This window comes from Stegostoma tigrinum, chromosome 5, assembly GCF_030684315.1.
Source record: "Stegostoma tigrinum isolate sSteTig4 chromosome 5, sSteTig4.hap1, whole genome shotgun sequence".
Taxonomy (NCBI): domain Eukaryota; kingdom Metazoa; phylum Chordata; class Chondrichthyes; order Orectolobiformes; family Stegostomatidae; genus Stegostoma; species Stegostoma tigrinum.
The window spans coordinates 3,855,660-3,873,972 of NC_081358.1; the positions used below are offsets into that span (position 1 = coordinate 3,855,660).

The following is an 18,313-nucleotide window of genomic DNA, read 5'->3' on the forward strand; positions in this document are numbered from 1 at the left end:
TGAATATAGTGTGAACATCAATAAACATCCCCAATTCTGACCTTAAATTGGAAGAAAGCTAATTTTTAAGAAACTGAAGATGGTTGGACCTAGGAATATAAACTTCAGGAATATTCTGTAGCAATATCCTATAGTTTGGATGATTGGCCTCCAATACGTTTCATTTGTGTTTGGTATAATTTTACCCAGTGGTGAGTTTTCCCCTAATTGTCATTTGACTTCATATTGTGAGGGCAGCTTGATGCCTTACTGATCTAAATTCTGCTTTCATGTCAAGGGCATCAAGTCCAAACTTAGCCTAATCGTTATAAAATAATTTGCAAGATCTCATGAGTTAACCTATTAAATTCTGTTTACTTGAATTGAAATATGTAAATTAAAAATGCAATGCAGGCAAAAATGATTTTATCACCATCTCATGCTATTAATATTTTAACAAGCCATTCCCCATTACAGCATGGCATGTTAACTCACTCTTTATTCACCAGATTGTCGGAAAAGCTCTCCATCACATTTTTGAAAGTTGTTTTCTCTGTTTCTGTTTTCAGTGGATTTCTTTGTGGTGATACATGAGTTGCACTATCTGGGCGTCCCTTTGCTGAATGCTTTTTCTGGATATCATCATACTATTGGAAATATTGCAAGACAAAACTAAATTAAGAGAAATTCACAAACTCTTTCCTTTTCTCTTGTAACAACATCTAATTTGTCTAAGGTTTTTGAATAGATTTGCAGCTCGCATTGTGGATGTTGTGGTTGGTTGGCTTGCTGAGCTGGTTTGTTAGTTCGCAGGTGTTTCATTACCCAGCCAGGTAACATCAGCACAGCAGCCTCTGATGAAGTGCTGTTGAGCTTTCCCACCTGGTATTTAAACTCTGCGATCTGTTGGATTTGATTACCTCAATTCTGGTTTTTCTTTGTAGTGGTGTATTTCAATAACAGGCGGGAAAACATAACAGCGCTTCATTGGATGCTGCACTGATGCTATTACCCAGCAGGGTAATGAAACATCTATGAACTAATGAACCAACTCGAGCATTTTCAGAATTTTTACTGCCATATTTTTACTTGAGTTCAGAATGCATTTTTAAAACCAGTGCAATTCAGCATAAGTTTGCCCACAATTCAAAATGCAACCATAATTGCACCATGAAAGTTTCAGAATTTCAGATTCAATTTCTGCAAGCTAGAGGACAAAAAATTGGTGAAGGAAATGGTGGGAAATGGAAATAAATCTGCATCTATATCACATTTCATTCATGGCTTACAAGTTCCAGACTTGCTTGGCAGTGCAAACTAAACTGCTGTGATATTTATGCTATGATCCACTTTTTGCATGGAAACAGTTTCAATCTGGGTGATGGAATCTGGAATGTTTCAAACCCGGTATGATACCAACCTCTTCCAGGTTGCAATCAATTTTAGTACGAATTGGGTTTGATATAGCAGTCTTAGTAGGTAGACCTTTTTCTGACTTAGGTCTCAGGTGACGATCTTCCCAATCTTTCAGTATTGTGCCAGCTTTTCTTATGGGAAATCCTTGGTTAACACAATACCTTGGGCCCCTGCATTTTTTTGAAAAAAATGTGGAAGACAATTATTACATAAAAATGTATTTGCGGAAATTCAAGTACGGTAGAATTCATGGAAATTCTAACAGACTTTGGCTTATTTTCCCCGTTGTAGGGTGTGGCTGTTTATTGTTTGAGTTGGAACATTTATTCATCCTCTAATAATGTGAAAAGCACAGAAGATTCAAAATATATTTTTCAAAAGCAAACTTGGAAAATCCTGAGTTCTTATCATGATTTATTTTAAATGTTGCTTTTTTATTATTTTCAAGTTTTCCCATCACAGAACTGTAGCCAATTGAGTTCTGCAACAATCAACAATATATTTAACCAACTGGCAGTGGCATGACCAAATGGTCTCCTTTTTGTATTATATATGTTCTACGATTAATCAAAGCTCATAATTTCTTGATTATAGCTTGATTTAGTTAATACATAGACTGTACACAATATATAATGTTATTGCACAATGTTTGCAAAATAGGCCATTAAGCATATCAAGACATAACAAGGTGTAGAGCTGGATATACACAGCAGGCCAAGTAGCATCTTAGAAGCAGCAAAGCTGACTTTCGGGCCTAGATGCTTCATCAGAAATGGGGTGGGGGAGAGGGTTCTGAAATAAATAGGGAGAGAGGGGGAGGCAGGTCGAGGATGGATAGAGGAGAAGATAGATGGAGAGGAGACAGACAAGTTAAAGAGGCGAGGCTGGAGCCAGTAGAGGTGAGTGTAGGTGGGGAGGTAGGGAAGGGATAGGTCTGTCCAGGGAGGATGGACAGGTCAAGGGGGCGGGAGGAAGTTAATATGTAGGTGATGCGGGTGCGGCTTGAGGTGGGAGGAGGGGATAGGTGAGACGAAGAACAGGTTAGGGAGGTGAGGACGAGCTGGATTGGTTTTGGGATGCAGTGGGGGGAGGGGAGATTTTGAAGCTTGTGAAGTCCACATTGATACCATTGGGCTGCAGGGTTCCCAAGCGGAATATGAGTTGCTGTTCCTGCAACCTTCAGGTGGCATGATTGTGGCACTGCAGGAGGCCCAGGATGGACATGTCGTCAAAGGAATGCGAGGGGGAGTTGAAATGGTTCGCGACCGGGAGTTGTGGTTGTTTATTATGGAACTCTGCAGCCCAATGGTATCAATGTGGATTTCACAGGCTTCAAAATCTGCCCTCCCCCTACTGTATCCCAAAACCAGCCAAGCTCGTCCCTGCCTCCCTCACCTGTTCTTCCTCTCACCTAACCCCTCCTCCCACCACTGCACCCTCATTTCCTACCTACTAATCTCATCCCGCCCCCTTGACCTGTCTGTCCTCCCTGGACTGACCTATACCCTCCCTACCTCCCCACCTACACTCACGTCTACTGGCTCCATCCCTGCCTCTTTAACTTGTCTGTCTCCTCTCCAACTATCTTCTTCTCTATCCATCCTCGATCCGCCTCCTCCTCTCTCCCTATTTATTTCAGAACCCTGTCCCCCTCCCTCATTTCTGATGAAGGTTCTAAGCCTGAAACGTCAGCTTTTCCGCTCCTAAGATGCTGCTTGGCCTGCTGTGTTCATCCAGCTCTACACCTTGTTATCTCGGATTCTCCTGCATCTGTAGTTCCTATTATCTCGCATTAAGCATATCATTTCTGGGCTTACTTTTGATTATATGGTTTCTTGCCACCTCCAGATAAAATTAATTTCTCTTGTTTTACTGTCTCACTCCTTTCCTCTAGGCTTACAATTCTTCTTTCTCTAAGTGTTTATCAAATTCTGTTGGGCACCATCTTCTCTAATCTATCCATGTAAATGAAGTTCTTCACCTCTGGAAGCATTCTTGTAAATATTTTCTGCATTCTATCTAAATGCTTAACTTTCTTCATAAGTTGCAGCCACCAGAACTGAATATAATACAACAGTTGAGGCTGAATGGAGTGTATTATAAAGCTTCATCTTAACTTTTTTGCTTTTGTACTATGCACCTTGATTGGTCTATAACTCCATATGATGTTTTAACCACTTTCTAAAGCATTTCAATGATATATGCACATATATCATAAACTTCTCTATCCCTGCAGACATATCACTTAGTTTCAAAAAACAAAGAACTGTGGATGCTGGAAATCTGGGAAAAAAAGCAGAAATTGCTGGAGAAACTCAGCAGGCCTGGCAGCACCTGTGAAGACAAAGCAGAGTCAGAGTTCTGAAAAAGGGTGATTGGACCCAAAATGTTGACACTGCTTTCTTTCCATCGATGCTGCCAAACCAGCTGAGTTAATCAGGCAAGTTCTGTTTTTATTAAAACCTTAGTTTCCACTTTCTCTACTCTCCTTCCTGACAAAATATATTACTTCAGCCCTTCCTGCATCAAATTTCATGTTCCGTGTATCATCGTTCCACTAGCCTGTATCCTCTTGAAGCCAATCACTATTATCCTCAGATCACAATTATTCCTAGTCTTGTATCCACTCCAACTGAAATTGCAGCCCAAGTTATTAATATGTATCAATAAAAGTAGCTGTTACAGCATCATCCCTGTTGTGTATGTCTTGGTGCTTAGCATGGAATAGGTTTTCACCCACAATCCACTTTAAGAATCTGTAGGGTCTGCAGATTACTTATGGTGGTGGAGGAAACCATTCATTTCTAAAATGAGTAGACTTTTGTAATGAACAAGACATAGCTAATCATGTCTGCAACTGCTTGCACATAACATTGATACACACTGTTACAGAGACCATGAGGAGAATCTGGATGTTAGGTTTTACTCCTTTGCAATCCTGTGCTGTTCTCCTCCAGCACCACACCCCATCTCAGTCCGTCCACATGTCAACATCCTGTGGGTAGTGCTTGTGACATTCCTCAATATCAAACATTTCAGTTTCTGACACAACTTTTTTTTCCAGTCCACAAAACACCCATTCACTTCAGATCTGTGCTGCCACTGTCCCTTTTGTTATGTAGGAGTAGGCCATTTGAGCCTGCTCCATCATTCAATATAGTCACATCTGATCATCCTACTCAGTACCCTGTTCCTGCTTACTCCTTACATTCTCTCTTCTGCAAGAAAAGCAAACCCAGCTTCTCCATATATCCAAATGGCTTGTGAAGCTTTTTGCACCCTCTTCTACACCTTCTCCCATCAGTTTGATCTTGCCTCACCCTCAAGCAGTTTGGGAAGAGTGTCATCATACTTAGTCCAACTCATTCACCAGCATTATGTGGTTTCCCAATACACGTGAAGTGTCCTGAGGGCATCAGCCAAGTGGTGAAGTAATTGAAAAGAAATAATTGTTGGGTTCCCATTTTTGGTCATTCTTTACAATCAGTTCAAACAATTGATTTTAATTAATGCCTCTGAACCTCATATGCTCCTGCCCCACCGAACTCATCTCCACCTATCTGGACTTCATTTTCTCCCCTTTGGTCCAGGAACTCCCCACCTACGTCCGTGACACCACCCACGCCCTCCACCTCCTCCAGGACTTCCAATTCCCTGGCCCCCAACACCTCATATTCACCATGGACGTCCAGTCCCTGTACACCTGCATTCCGCATGGAGATGGCCTCAAGGCCCTCCGCTTCTTCCTGTCCCGCAGGCCCGACCAGTCCCCCTCCACCGACACTCTCATCCGCCTAGCTGAACTCGTCCTCACACTCAACAACCTCTCTTTTGACTCCTCCCACTTCCTACAGACTAAGGGGGTGGCCATGGGCACCCGCATGGGCCCCAGCTATGCCTGCCTCTTTGTAGGTCACGTGGAACAGTCCCTCTTCCGCACCTACACACGCCCCAAACCCCACCTCTTCCTCCGGTACATTGATGACTGTATCGGCGCCGCCTCTTGCTCCCCAGAGGAGCTTGAACAGTTCATCCACTTCACCAACACCTTCCACCCCAACCTTCAGTTCACCTGGGCCATCTCCAGCACATCCCTCACCTTTCTGGACCTCTCAGTCTCCATCTCCGGCAACCAGCTTGTAACTGATGTCCATTTCAAGCCCACCGACTCCCACAGCTACCTAGAATACACCTCCACCCACCCACCCACCCTCCTGCAAAAATTCCATCCCCTATTCCCAATTCCTCCGCCTCCGCCGCATCTGCTCCCACGATAAGACATTCCACTCCCGCATATCCCAGATGTCCAAGTTCTTTAAGGACCGCAACTTTACCCCCACAGTGATCGAGAACGCCCTTGACCGCGTCTCCCGCATTTCCCGCGACACATCCCTCACACCCCGCCCCCGCCACAACCGCCCTAAGAGGATCCCCCTCGTTCTCACACACCACCCCACCAACCTCCGGATACAACGCATCATCCTCCGACACTTCCGCCATCTACAATCCGACCCCACCACCCAAGACATTTTTCCATCCCCTCCCCTGTCTGCTTTCCGGAGAGACCTCTCTCTCCGTGACTCCCTTGTTCGCTCCACACTGCCCTCCAACCCCACCACACCCGGCACCTTCCCCTGCAACCGCAGGAAATGCTACACTTGCCCCCACACCTCCTCCCTCACCCCTATCCCAGGCCCCAAGATGACATTCCACATTAAGCAGAGGTTCACCTGCACATCTGCCAATGTGGTATACTGCATCCACTGTACCCGGTGAGGCTTCCTCTACATTGGGGAAACCAAGCGGAGGCTTGGGGACCGCTTTGCAGAACACCTCCACTCAGTTTGCAACAAACAACTGCACCTCCCAGTCGCAAACCATTTCCACTCCCCCTCCCATTCTCTAGATGACATGTCCATCATGGGCCTCCTGCACTGCCACAATGATGCCACCCGAAGGTTGCAGGAACAGCAACTCATATTCCGCCTGGGAACCCTGCAGCCATATGGTATCAATGTGGACTTCACCAGTTTCAAAATCTCCCCTTCCCCTACTGCATCCCTAAACCAGCCCAGTTCGTCTCCTCCCCCCTCTGCACCATACAACCAGCCCAGCTCTTCCCCCCCACCCACTGCATCCCAAAACCAATCCAACCTGTCTCTGCCTCCCTAAGCGGTTCTTCCTCTCACCCATCCCTTCCTCCCACCCCAAGCCGCACCTCCATCTACCTACTAACCTCATCCCAACTCGTTGACCTGTCCGTCTTCCCTGGACTGACCTATCCCCTCCCTACCTCCCCACCTATACTCTCTCCACCTATCTTCTTTACTCTCCATCTTCGGTCCGCCTCCCCCTCTCTCCCTATTTATTCCAGTTCCCTCTCCCCATCCCCCTCTCTGATGAAGGGTCTAGGCCCGAAACGTCAGCTTTTGTGCTCCTGAGATGCTGCTTGGCCTGCTGTGTTCATCCAGCCTCACATTTTATTATCTTGCAATCTAATACCACTCATGGCATTGTACTTATCACACCTGCATTTTCAGTTTGCCAGTTTCTAAATTGAACAGATGTCCTAGATTTTAGGCAGAAGGAGAAAGTGATATATTCGCCAATCAATTATCTACCTTATTTACATTGATGGTATACTTTCATTTTTATTTCTGTTCTCACTCTCAGCTCCCACGCTCTCTAAATCACGACTCCAAGTCTCAGTTCCTGCACTTTCTAAATCACCGTTGTGACCCTCAGCTCCTATCCCTTAAAACACTGTTCTGATTCTCAGTTCCTACTCTTTAAAACACCTCTGACTCTTGATTCCTACTCTCTAAATCACCGCTCTGACTCACGGTTCCTACTCTGAAAATCATTACTCTGATACCCACGCTCTCCAAAACACACTAACAAAATAAGAGGTAAATGACTGGGAAGAAAACAAAGACAAATTTCTTCCATCAAAGTGTTGTATGTTAGATAACAAAGTGTGGAGCTGGATGAACACAGTAGGCCAAGCAGCATCTCAGGAGCACAAAAGCTGACGTTTCGGGCCTAGACCCTTCATCAGAGAGGGGGATGGGGAGAGGGAACTGGAATAAATAGGGAGAGAGGGGGAGGCGGACCGAAGATGGAGAGTAAAGAAGATAGGTGGAGAGAGTATAGGTGGGGAGGTAGGGAGGGGATATGTCAGTCCGGGGAGGATAGAAAGGTCAAGGGGGCGGGATGAGGTTAGTAGGTAGGAAATGGAGGTGCGGCTTGAGGTGGGAGGAAGGGATGGGTGAGAAGAAGAACAGGTTAGGGAGGCAGAGACAGGCTGGGCAGGTTTTGGGATGCACTGGGGGGAGGGGATAAGCTGGACTGGTTGTGTGATGCAGTGGGGGGAGGGCAAGAACTGGGCTGGTTTTGGGATGCGGTGGGGGAAGGGGAGATTTTGAAGCTGGTGAAGTCCACATTGATACCATTGGGCTGCAGGGTTCCCAAGCGGAATATGAGTTGCTGTTCCTGCAACCTTCGGGTGGCATCATTGTGGCACTGCAGGAGGCCCATGATGGACATGTCATCTGAAGAATGGGAGGGGGAGTTAAAATGGTTCGCGACTGGGAGGTGCAGTTGTTTATTGCGAACCAAGCGGAGGTGTTCTGCAAAGTGGTCCCCAAGCCTCCGCTTGGTTTCCCCAATGTAGAGGCAGCCAACCGGGTACAATGGATGCAGTATACCACATTGGCAGATGTGCAGGTGAACCTCTGCTTAATATGGAAAGTCATCTTGGGGCCTGGGATGGGGGTGAGGGAGGAGGTGTGAGGGCAAGTGTAGCACTTCCTGCGGTTGCAGTGGACGGTGCCGGGTGTGGTGGGGTTGGAGGGCAGTGTGGAGCGAACAAGGGAGTCACAGAGAGAGTGGTCTCTCCGGAAGGCAGACAAGGGTGGGGACGGAAAAATGTCTTGGGTGGTGGGGTCGGATTGTAGATGGCGGAAATGTCAGAGGATGATGTGTTGTATCCGGAGGTTGGTGGGGTGATGTGTGAGAACGAGGGGGAATCTTTGGGCTGTTGTGGCGGGGGCAGGGTACGAGGGATGTGTTGCGGGAAATGCGGGAGACGTGGTCAAGAATGTTCTCGACCACTGCGGGGGGAAAGTTGCGGTCCTTGACGAACTTGGACATCTGGAAGTGCAGGAGTGGTATGCCTCATCCTGGGAGCAGATGCGGCGGAGGCGAAGGAATTGGGAATAGGGGATGGCATTTTTGCAGGAGGGTGGGTGGGAGGAGGTGTATTCTAGGTAGCTGTGGGAGTCGGTGGGCTTGAAATGGACATCAGTTACTAGCTGGTTGCCCGAGATGGAGTCTGAGAGGTCCAGGAAGGTGAGGGATGTGTTGGAGATGGCCCAGGTGAACTTGAGGTTTGGGTGGAAGGTGTTGGTGAAGTGGATAAACTGTTCGAGCTCCTCTGTGGAGCAAGAGCCGGCGCCGAAACAGTCATCAATGTAACGGAGGAAGAGGTGGGGCTTGGGGCGTGTGTAGGTGCGGAAGAGGGACTGTTCCACGTGACCTACAAAGAGGCAGGCATAGCTGGAGGCCATGTGAGTGCCCATGGTGACCCCCTTTGTCTGTAGGAAGTGGGAGGAATCGAAAGAGAAGCTGTTGAGGGTGAGGACGAGTTCGGCCAGGCGGATGAGGGTGTCGGTGGAGGGGGACTGGTCGGGCCTGCGGGACAGGAAGAAGCAGAGGGCATTGAGGCCATCTGCATGAGGAATACGGGTGTATAGGGACTGGACGTCCACGGTGAAAATGAGGTGTTGGGTGCCAGGGAATTGGAAGTTCTGGAGGAGGTGGAGGGCGTGGGTGGTGTCATGGACGTAGGTAGGGAGTTTCTGGACCAAAGGGGAGAAAATGGAGTCCAGATAGGTGGAGATGAGTTGGGTAGGGCAGGAACAGGCTGAGACAATGGGTCGACCAGGGCAGGCAGGTTTGTGGATTATGTGCTTGGAATTCTTTGTATCAGAGGTCCTGGATGCTCAATCATCGAATATACTCAAGTCAGAGGTCAATAAATTTTTCAATGCAAAGTGAAATAACATACATGTTGTCGTGCAGCTGAGGACGAAGATCAGGCGTGATCTTCTTGAATGGCTTGAAGTGTAGATCCAATATTTTATATTCTAATTTTCTATACTCACCAATATTGAAGTAGAGGTATCACTATATTTGACTGTATCTGACACAAATTTTCTAAAGTCCAATTTGAGACAAATAATAGGTCCAGCTTTGTACGCGTTTCCTCATTCAGGTAGAATTCACCATTGCTGCACAAATAACGATTCCTGATGAGGTTCAGGTAGCTTTAAAACAAAGATAAAGAACAAAAATACAATCATTACTTTTTATGGAAGAAAGCAAAGCCTTGAAAATAATTTGATAAATAAGTTGAATGAGGAGCCAGGAATTATACCAGAGAAAGCCGAGTCCCATGGGACACAATGTATCTTCATCAGAAGTGGAAGCCACGGAGGCATTCTTCTGGTGACCTGCCCGCTCGGTGCACTGGTCGAATCACAGGACCGGCTGGTCAGTAGCTTCAGCAACCTGATCATTAGCAGTGGACAGTGAAGAGGCTAAAACTTCAAGGAAACTGCAATTCTATGACTGAGGCACACTCAATGAGAGATAAAGTGAGGTTAGAGGTCACCAGGGCCTAGCTGGATGCTGGAAGACCTCTCGGGATTAACATGAGGGTGTGAAATCTAAAGTATACAGCCATTACCACTGCTGGCAGGGAAGCAGTTACTGCATCTTATTGGGGTGGGATTCATTCCCTTCTTCTTAAATAGGAGGACACATCTCAGTGCCTTGGGAAGGTCATCATTTTAGAAAAGAATGGCAGTTAACGTGAAGGTCCTAATTATGCATGAGATATTCTCTTCTGGTGGTGGCAAACATCTCTGCTCATTTCCTGCTGATGTCAAATGGACTAGCCTGTAGTTAACAGGAGTGTCATTGCACACGTTTTTGAATAATGGTGTCACATTTGCCACTTCCCAAACCTTTCCCAAACCAAACATCAAGGGAAGATTGAAAAATTATACATGAACTTTTCTTATCTCCATTCCCATCTTATTTGGTGACCTGTAATAAAAGTTACCCAAAAGACATATTCACTTTCACCACAGCCAGCTTTTTCAGTTTCTCCTGCCTATCAATTTCTACCTATCAATACCCACTCCCATCCCTACCACCACCAATTTTTTTTTTTGTTGGCAGCTTCTGCATTGATATGCAACTTCTTTGGGTTGATACAAGTAATGATCAAATACTCTGATTAAAGTCTGTTTTAATCTCTGATGAAGGGGCTAGGCCCGAAACGTCAGCTTTTGTGCTCCTGAGATGCTGCATGGGCTGCTGTGTTCATGCAGCTTCACACTTTGTTATCAAATACTCTAGTCTGGTTCTGCATCTTTGTCTTTGTTCTAAATATACCCTATCTCACTTTTCACGACCGACTTACTATTTTCAAGCCATTTGAAGATTTTTTGATTCCTTTTAATGTTAACTGCCATTCTATTCTAGTTTTCTCTTTGCCAGTCAAATACTAATCTTCACTTCTTCATTCAACATTGCACACTTTTTCTCACTTGAAGAATTTATTTGATATCCATCATTTACATTTTTTTTGATTCATTTTAATCTCTACCTCCTACATTCTCCAAGGTTTGGTCCCGTTACCTTTTGACCCTGTTGAAATAAAGCTAGCCTGTGTCGAAGAAAGGTCATCTAGTTACACTACATATTTTCCGAGCAACCTTTAATTCCATTTTGCCTCTTATATATTTGAAGTCAATTCTGTTCCAATTTAGAAGCTCTACTTTGGATTTATCCTTCCACTACTCTTCCAGATTCTTGTCTGTTTTAATCTTTTATTTTTCCAGGCTATTTTAGGATAATTGAAGCCATAGTTCCTAAATATTCTTCAATTTATTTATTAATCTGCTCCGTTCTCTTCTTTCCATGATTTGTCTTAAGTATACATCTAGCAGTGTTATTGCTCTCTATTGCTCTGTAATCTGATTCTTTGATTTCTCAAGTACCTTAGTCCATTCTTCTACCATAATCATATTTTGATCCTGTTTGTCTCTTCTCGTCCTTGAACTAAATCTCTCTACTGCTCCACTGTGGTGTATCCATCAATTTCAAACCAGTTCTAACTCTCAGCCGCAGAACCAGTTAAAGTGCTAATGAGGAAACTGATCTCAACTCGACTGAAGCATGACTTGTTCAATGTGTCCAGATCTCTCCTCTTCTGTAAAAAGAATCTAAATCCATTCCTTTTGCACCATTTTTCCAGTAAAAATTTTAACCGGTGTTATCTCAATGCTATTTTACCGACAGGGCATGATTTGCAAATAATCCAGAAATTAATTTCTTTCAGAGCCTGCTTTTTAATATTATGTCAGATTCTGAAACTTCATCTGGAAAGCCACAAACATTTTCCAAGATAATAAAGTGTGAAGCTGGATGAACACAGCAGGCCAAGCAGCATCTCAGGAGCACAAAAGCTGACGTTTTGGGCCTAGACCCTTCATCAGAGAGGGGGATGGGGTGAGGGTTCTGGAATAAATAGGGAGAGAGGGGGAGCCGGACTGAAAATGCAGAGAAAAGAAGACAGGTAGAGATGAGAGTATAGGTGGGGAGGTAGGGAGGGGATAGGTCAGTCCAGGGAAGACGGACAGGTCAAGGAGGCGGGATGAGGTAGTAGGTAGGAAATGGAGGTGCGGCTAAACAACTGCACCTCCCAGTCGCGAGCCATTTTAACTCCCCCTCCCATTCCTCAGACGACATGCCCATCATGGGCCTCCTGCAGTGCCACAATGATGCCACCCGAAGGTTGCCAGAACAGCAACTCATATTCCGCTTGGGAACCCTGCAGCCCAATGGTATCAATGTGGACTTCACCAGCTTCAAAATCTCCCCTACCCCCACTGCATCACAAAACCAGCCCAGCTTGTCCCCTTCCCCCACTGCATCCCAAAACCAGCCCAGCCTGTCTCCGCTTCCCTAACCTGTTCTTCCTCTCACCCATCCCTTCCTCCCACCCCATAGGAAGAACAGGTTAGGGAGGCGGAGACAGGCTGGGCTGGTTTTGGGATGCAGTGGGGGGAGGGGACGAGCTGGGCTGGTTTTGTGATGCAGTGGGGGGAGGGGAAGAACTGGGCTGGTTTTGGGATGCAGTGTGGGGAGGGGATGAACTGGGCTGGTTTTGGGATGCAGTGGGGGAAGGGGAGATTTTGAAGCTTGTGAAATCCACATTGATACCATTGGGCTGCAGGGTTCCCAAGCGGAATATGAGTTGCTGTTCTTGCAACCTACGGGTGGCATCATTGTGGCACTGCAGGAGGCCCATGATGGGCATGTCGTCTGAGGAATGGGAGGGGGAGTTAAAATGGCTCGCGACTGGGAGGTGCAGTTGTTTAGCCGCACCTCCATTTCCTATCTACTACCTCATCCCACCTCGGCCTGTCCGTCTTCCCTGGACTGACCTATCCCCTCCCTACCTCCTCACCTATACTCTCCTCTCCACCTATCTTCTTTTCTCTCCAACTTCGGTCCACCTCCCCCTCTCTCCCTATTTATTCCAGAACCCTCTCCCCATCCCCCTCTCTGATGAAGGGTCTAGGCCCAAAGCGTCAGCTTTTGTGCTCCTGAGATGCTGCTTGGCCTGCTGTGTTCATCCAGCTTCACACTTTGTTATCTTGGATTCTCCAGCATCTGCAGTTCCCATTATCACAAACATTTTCCAGGCTATTTTAGTTTCAATATAGACCGCAACTACTGGTCGTCCTTTCCAAATTATTTTATATCCATTAAGTAATGTTGTTCCATTGATTTGTAACAAATCTGGTTATACCAACTGTATCTTCAAGAGATGATTCACATAATTATGGCATGGAAAGCCCTGACAAAGGCAGGAGAGGAGGGCAATCAACCTGTACCTCCTCCAATCTTGTGTATTGCATTCACTGCACCAAATGTGGCCTATTCTACATTGGAGAAACCAAACGCAGACTGGCTTTGCAGAACAACTCTGGTTCATATCCAAGCATGACCCTAACCTTCCCACAGTTGGTCATTTTAACACAATATCCTGCTCGCATGCCTGCGTGTCTGTCCTCAGCATGCTGCAACACTGCAGCAAATCACAGTGCAAACTGCAGGAACAACATCTCACCTTCAGACTTTACAACTTGTACACTTAATATTGAGTTCAGCATCTTCATATTGTGAGCTCACTCCCATTTCTTCCCTTACTTTTAGGTTTACTTGTTACATTCTCTGTCACCATGTCTTCTGTTCCCTCACCATACTCCAGTGGGACTATCTGTTCTTTCCAATCTGGAAGTTGGACACACCATTGTTCTGCCACTCTGATCACTTAATCTGCACGATCAGCAGCCTTTCCCCCACCCAGCACTCCACCAGCTCTCACTATTGTGGAAATGTTGCCCTCTCCACACTTCACATTAGCTCTGATGAAGATCCATCTGGACTCAAAACATTAGCTTTCTCTCTCTTCTGCCTGACCTGCTGTGATTTACATCATTTTTTGTTTTCAATACCTGGCCAAGCAAGTCAGCTTCAAGTCTTTGATGCTCTCACTGGCCAACAAATCACACAGAGAACCTGAATCTAGTGCCAGCAATTGTTCAAAGATCACATAAGATCTGGTAAGATGATGCTCCCACAACTTTCAGCTGGTAACCATCCTCCTCTCACCTCCCAAGAAAGTTCCTAAACAACAAGCCTCTGACCATTTTTTTCTCTGCAGCCTCATCCTCAAACCTCACCCTCACTTACACTCACCATCAACCTATTGCCTACTTGTCATTTCTCTGTTATCTCAAATCTTTACTCTCCATGCTCAGAAGCCAATTATCACCTCATACTCCTGGCGTACTGACTTTTCTCATTGTGGGAGGACAGCTCACAACTCAGAGACTGCAGCTTAAAAAGAGGAATATGCTCATGGCCAGTCTGACTTCAATGGAATGGGAGTTTCTGGAAATTGGCAGGGTAATCCTAGTTAAGGTCATTGTTGATGTAGAGACAGGGCAGATCCAAGACAGGCCAAAAACAACAAGACATTGTCATTAAACTGGGAATCAGTAAGTGGACATATTGAGACATCTGTCAGATATTTCTAGAGTCTCTAATGGACAGACAATCTGTTGCAAGTTAGAAAAAAACATCATGTGCTTCTGAGATAACAAGGTGTAGACCTGGATGAACACAGCAGGCCAACCAGCATCAGAGGAGCAGGAAAGCTGACGTTTTGGGTCTTCTTCAGAAAGATGAAGAAGGGTCCAAACCCAAAATGTCAGCTTTCCTGCTCCTTGGCCTGCTGTGCTCATAGACCTATAGAATCCCTACGGTGTGGAAACAGACCTTCGGCCCAACAAATCCACACCGACCCTTGGATCATCCCACCCAGACCCATCCCCCAATAACCCACACACCCCTGAACACTACGGACAATTTAGCATGGCCGATCCACTTAGCCTGCACATCTTTGGACCGTGGGAGGAAACTGGAGCACCCAGAGGAAACCCATGCAGGCACAGGGAGAATGTGCAAACTCCACACAGACAGTCGCCTGAGGCTGGAATCAAACCCGGGTCTCTGGCACTGTGAGGCTGCAGTGCTAACCACTGAGCCACCGTGCTGCCCCTATTCATTCAGCTTTACACTTGTTCTCTCAGATTCTCCAGCATCGGCAGTTCCTATTGTCTCTGAATCATGTGCTTCTGGTTGCGCATATCAACAGATTTCTTTGAGATTAAAAAGCAGCCAATATTGCAGCAGGGATTTCAAAGTTCATTGATTGACTAACAGTTTAGACAGGTTATTAATGAATTTAATATGAATAGCAGTTTGTTCATTCCTAAAAGGGATTAACCTCTTGCGAAGAATTAAAAATTTTCAACTGGAGTTTCTTTATTATCAACTTTTGAATGACAGTATGTTAGATGTTTACCTTCTCTCATGTTTAAATAACCCCTGAGGTCTGACTCACGGTGGATACTAGATGAATGGTGATGCAGGTGGCATGGAGGTAAGACAGCCTACCGAGGGAGGAGTGGGGCGGAGGGGATTTGAGGATTGCATGCGTGGCATGAATTAGCATGAGTGCTATGGGAGAACATGAGGGTAGGATGGCAGGGGTGGTATGAATGAGGGCTAGGGGTCCTAACAGCATCTGAAATAACCTGGACAAAGTCCCTGAGAGCTGAAGAAGACCGTCTAACCAGTCCGCAGTGGCACTCGCTCACTTTCATGGACACCTGTGCCCTGCTTCCTAATTGTTGGGCCTGACTCCATTTGAAATATATCCCTATGAAGTGAATTAGCATACAACATGGTAGTTTTTACCAAGACAGGTCTAACAAATCTACCTCAATTTCAAAAGTCACGTCTGTGTTTGCAAATTGAACCTTTCACTAACCTTTGTCTCTTTTTGTCATCCTCGATAATTTTTAATCTTTCAATATCCATCCAGAGCCACCAGTATTTCTCACCAGCTGTTTCCTGGAGAAACTTCTTGAACCTTTCAATTCCCTTTCTGTTCTTTAAATTGTAACCATGATGTGATGTAGCATAGCAGACATGTCTAATATCATCATCTTCACTAGAAGAATCAGTTTCTGTATTTTCCTCTTCCACATCTTTCATTAAACCTTGAGACGTTGTACTATTACTCTCTTCTGATTGTCTGTCCCCATTCTGCTCAGAAACTTTTAAAACAGTCGATGTTGGCACCATATGAACGTCAATCACTGGACTCTTGTTCAAAGGACGTTCTGTTTCATCAGGTTTAGAAGGGAGTTTGGTCTCTGAGCTTTCTGTTGTTCCACTGACTATACTAACTTCTTCCTCTTGGATTTCTATTGAATCTTCAGTGCTGTATTGATCTTCATTTTCTTCAGTTTCAATCTCAGACCTCGCTGTCATAAAAATTGTTGCTGGTGTCTGCAAAGGGTACTCAGGAACAAATTCAAATAATTCATTATCCACGACCTTTGGCTTGGTATGTCCGGCAGTGCAGTGATCATGATCAGTTTCGAAATGTGTTTTATCTGAGTGCTGTCTGCCAGTTTTATTTCTAATTGGCAACATTCCAGCTTCAACGCTCGTCATAACCTCATGCAAGAGTGAAAGATCTGAAAAAATTTGATTTTAAGAAATATAATTCTCTAACAGAAAAGGCAATGATCTTGTGGCAAAATCAAGATGTATAACTCAAATTCAAGGCTGATATCATCTGGTTGAGAAACAGATGTTGACACATAGACATATGATATAGCAGTAGAGGTGGCTCATTCAGCCTCTCATGCCTGCTCCACCATTCAATATAATCACGGCTAATCTGTTTGTGCTTCAAAGCCCACCTTCCTATCTACCCTCCAGAACCTTAGATTCTTGATTGGCTAGAAAATCAATCTATATCTTAAAGCTACTCAATGATTTTGTTCCCATGATTCGACATGTCAGAGAACTCCAAAGTTGCACATACCTTTGACAGAAAAAAATCTTCTCATTTCTGTCCTACAATGGGCAACCCTTAGTTTTTAAAGCGCACCCTCTATTTCTAGATTGACCCTCAAAGAGGAAACATCCTTTCCACATACACCTCATGAAATTCAATCAGAACTTTATATATTTTAAACAGGTCATCCCTCAACTATGCTAAACTCCAGGAGAAACAAGCCCAGTTTGTCTAACTTCTTCACAAGACAACCTGCTCATTTTAAGTATCGGTTGAGTAAACTTCTTCTGAACCACCTCATTTAATTTACCTCTTTCCACATATAAGACTAAAACTGCCCATAGTATTTGAGAGTGCTCAGTATATCCAGAACATAGTATCTTCATTTTTATGTTCAATTTCTCTCATAATAAAAGATGGCATTCAATTAGCTTTCTAAGTTATATGCTGTATCTGCATGCAAGATTTTTGTGACTCATGCAGTAGAACACCTAGATCCCTCTGTACCTCAGACCTCCACATTCCATCTTCATTAAGTAATACACTGCTTTCTCATTCTTTCTATCAACGTGAGCAACTTCCTATTTATCCCCACATTATACTCCATCTACTAGATTTTTAACCATATACTCAACCTACTACATCACCCCACAACATTATTTATCCGCAATTAATTCTCCATTCTCATTCTCGAGAGAACCCACACTCACTTTACTCACACATTTCCTTTTTAAATACCTGTTTTAACATTTCTAACTAGCTTCCACTCATACTCTTAATTTATTCATCCTGATTAATATTTCAATCACTCTCTGTCATTCTTCATTTTCTGACTACTGATCCGACCTTTCAAGTATGCAGTTCTATCCTTTTCCAATGAATTTGATGCTTTCCTTATTTTCTGCAGTTAAGCACAGATGGTTCATAACAGGAATATAGTTATTCTGAATATTGTGAAATATCCCCTTAAGTGTCTGCCTTTGCATCTCTATTGATCTATCCCTTAGCTTAATATGCCAATTCACTTCAGCTAGGTCAGCTTTCATGCCAACATCATTGTCTTTACTAAGTTAAAAATACTGTTCTTAGCCTCAGTCTTTTCCTTTTCAAATTGGATTTAAAATTCAGACATGTTTTGGTCATTACTGCCTAGGGAACCTATACTCTATGGTTATTAATTAATCCTGACACTTTACACAATACCAAAGTTACCATATTGAGCTGGAAGACAAAATTTGAGCAAAACATAAACTAGCTTCTGTGTGCTGAATATTTTATATGAATTTATACAATTCTACATAATTTGATCAGACTGACAGATACCACTAGTAGGGTAGGGTTTAATAAAGTATAGTTCCAGTTGGTAGTTACAGTTAGTACCTTCAACATACAGTTTCA

The 18,313-nt window shown here is 44.7% G+C and overlaps 1 protein-coding gene across 1 annotated transcript in view; it reads right to left on the minus strand.

The window, feature by feature from the left end:
• The window catches only part of LOC125451535 (regulator of G-protein signaling 22-like), a 169,275-nt gene that overhangs the window by 85,246 nt on the left and 65,716 nt on the right, over positions 1-18,313 (minus strand). Inside the window, exons 10-13 of the mRNA XM_059645773.1 lie at positions 15,875-16,589; positions 9,561-9,722; positions 1,400-1,565; positions 475-626 (exon numbers count right to left, since the gene is read on the minus strand). Coding sequence (XP_059501756.1) covers positions 475-626; positions 1,400-1,565; positions 9,561-9,722; positions 15,875-16,589 — 1,195 coding nt within the window. The remainder of the gene's footprint in view (positions 1-474; positions 627-1,399; positions 1,566-9,560; positions 9,723-15,874; positions 16,590-18,313) is intronic.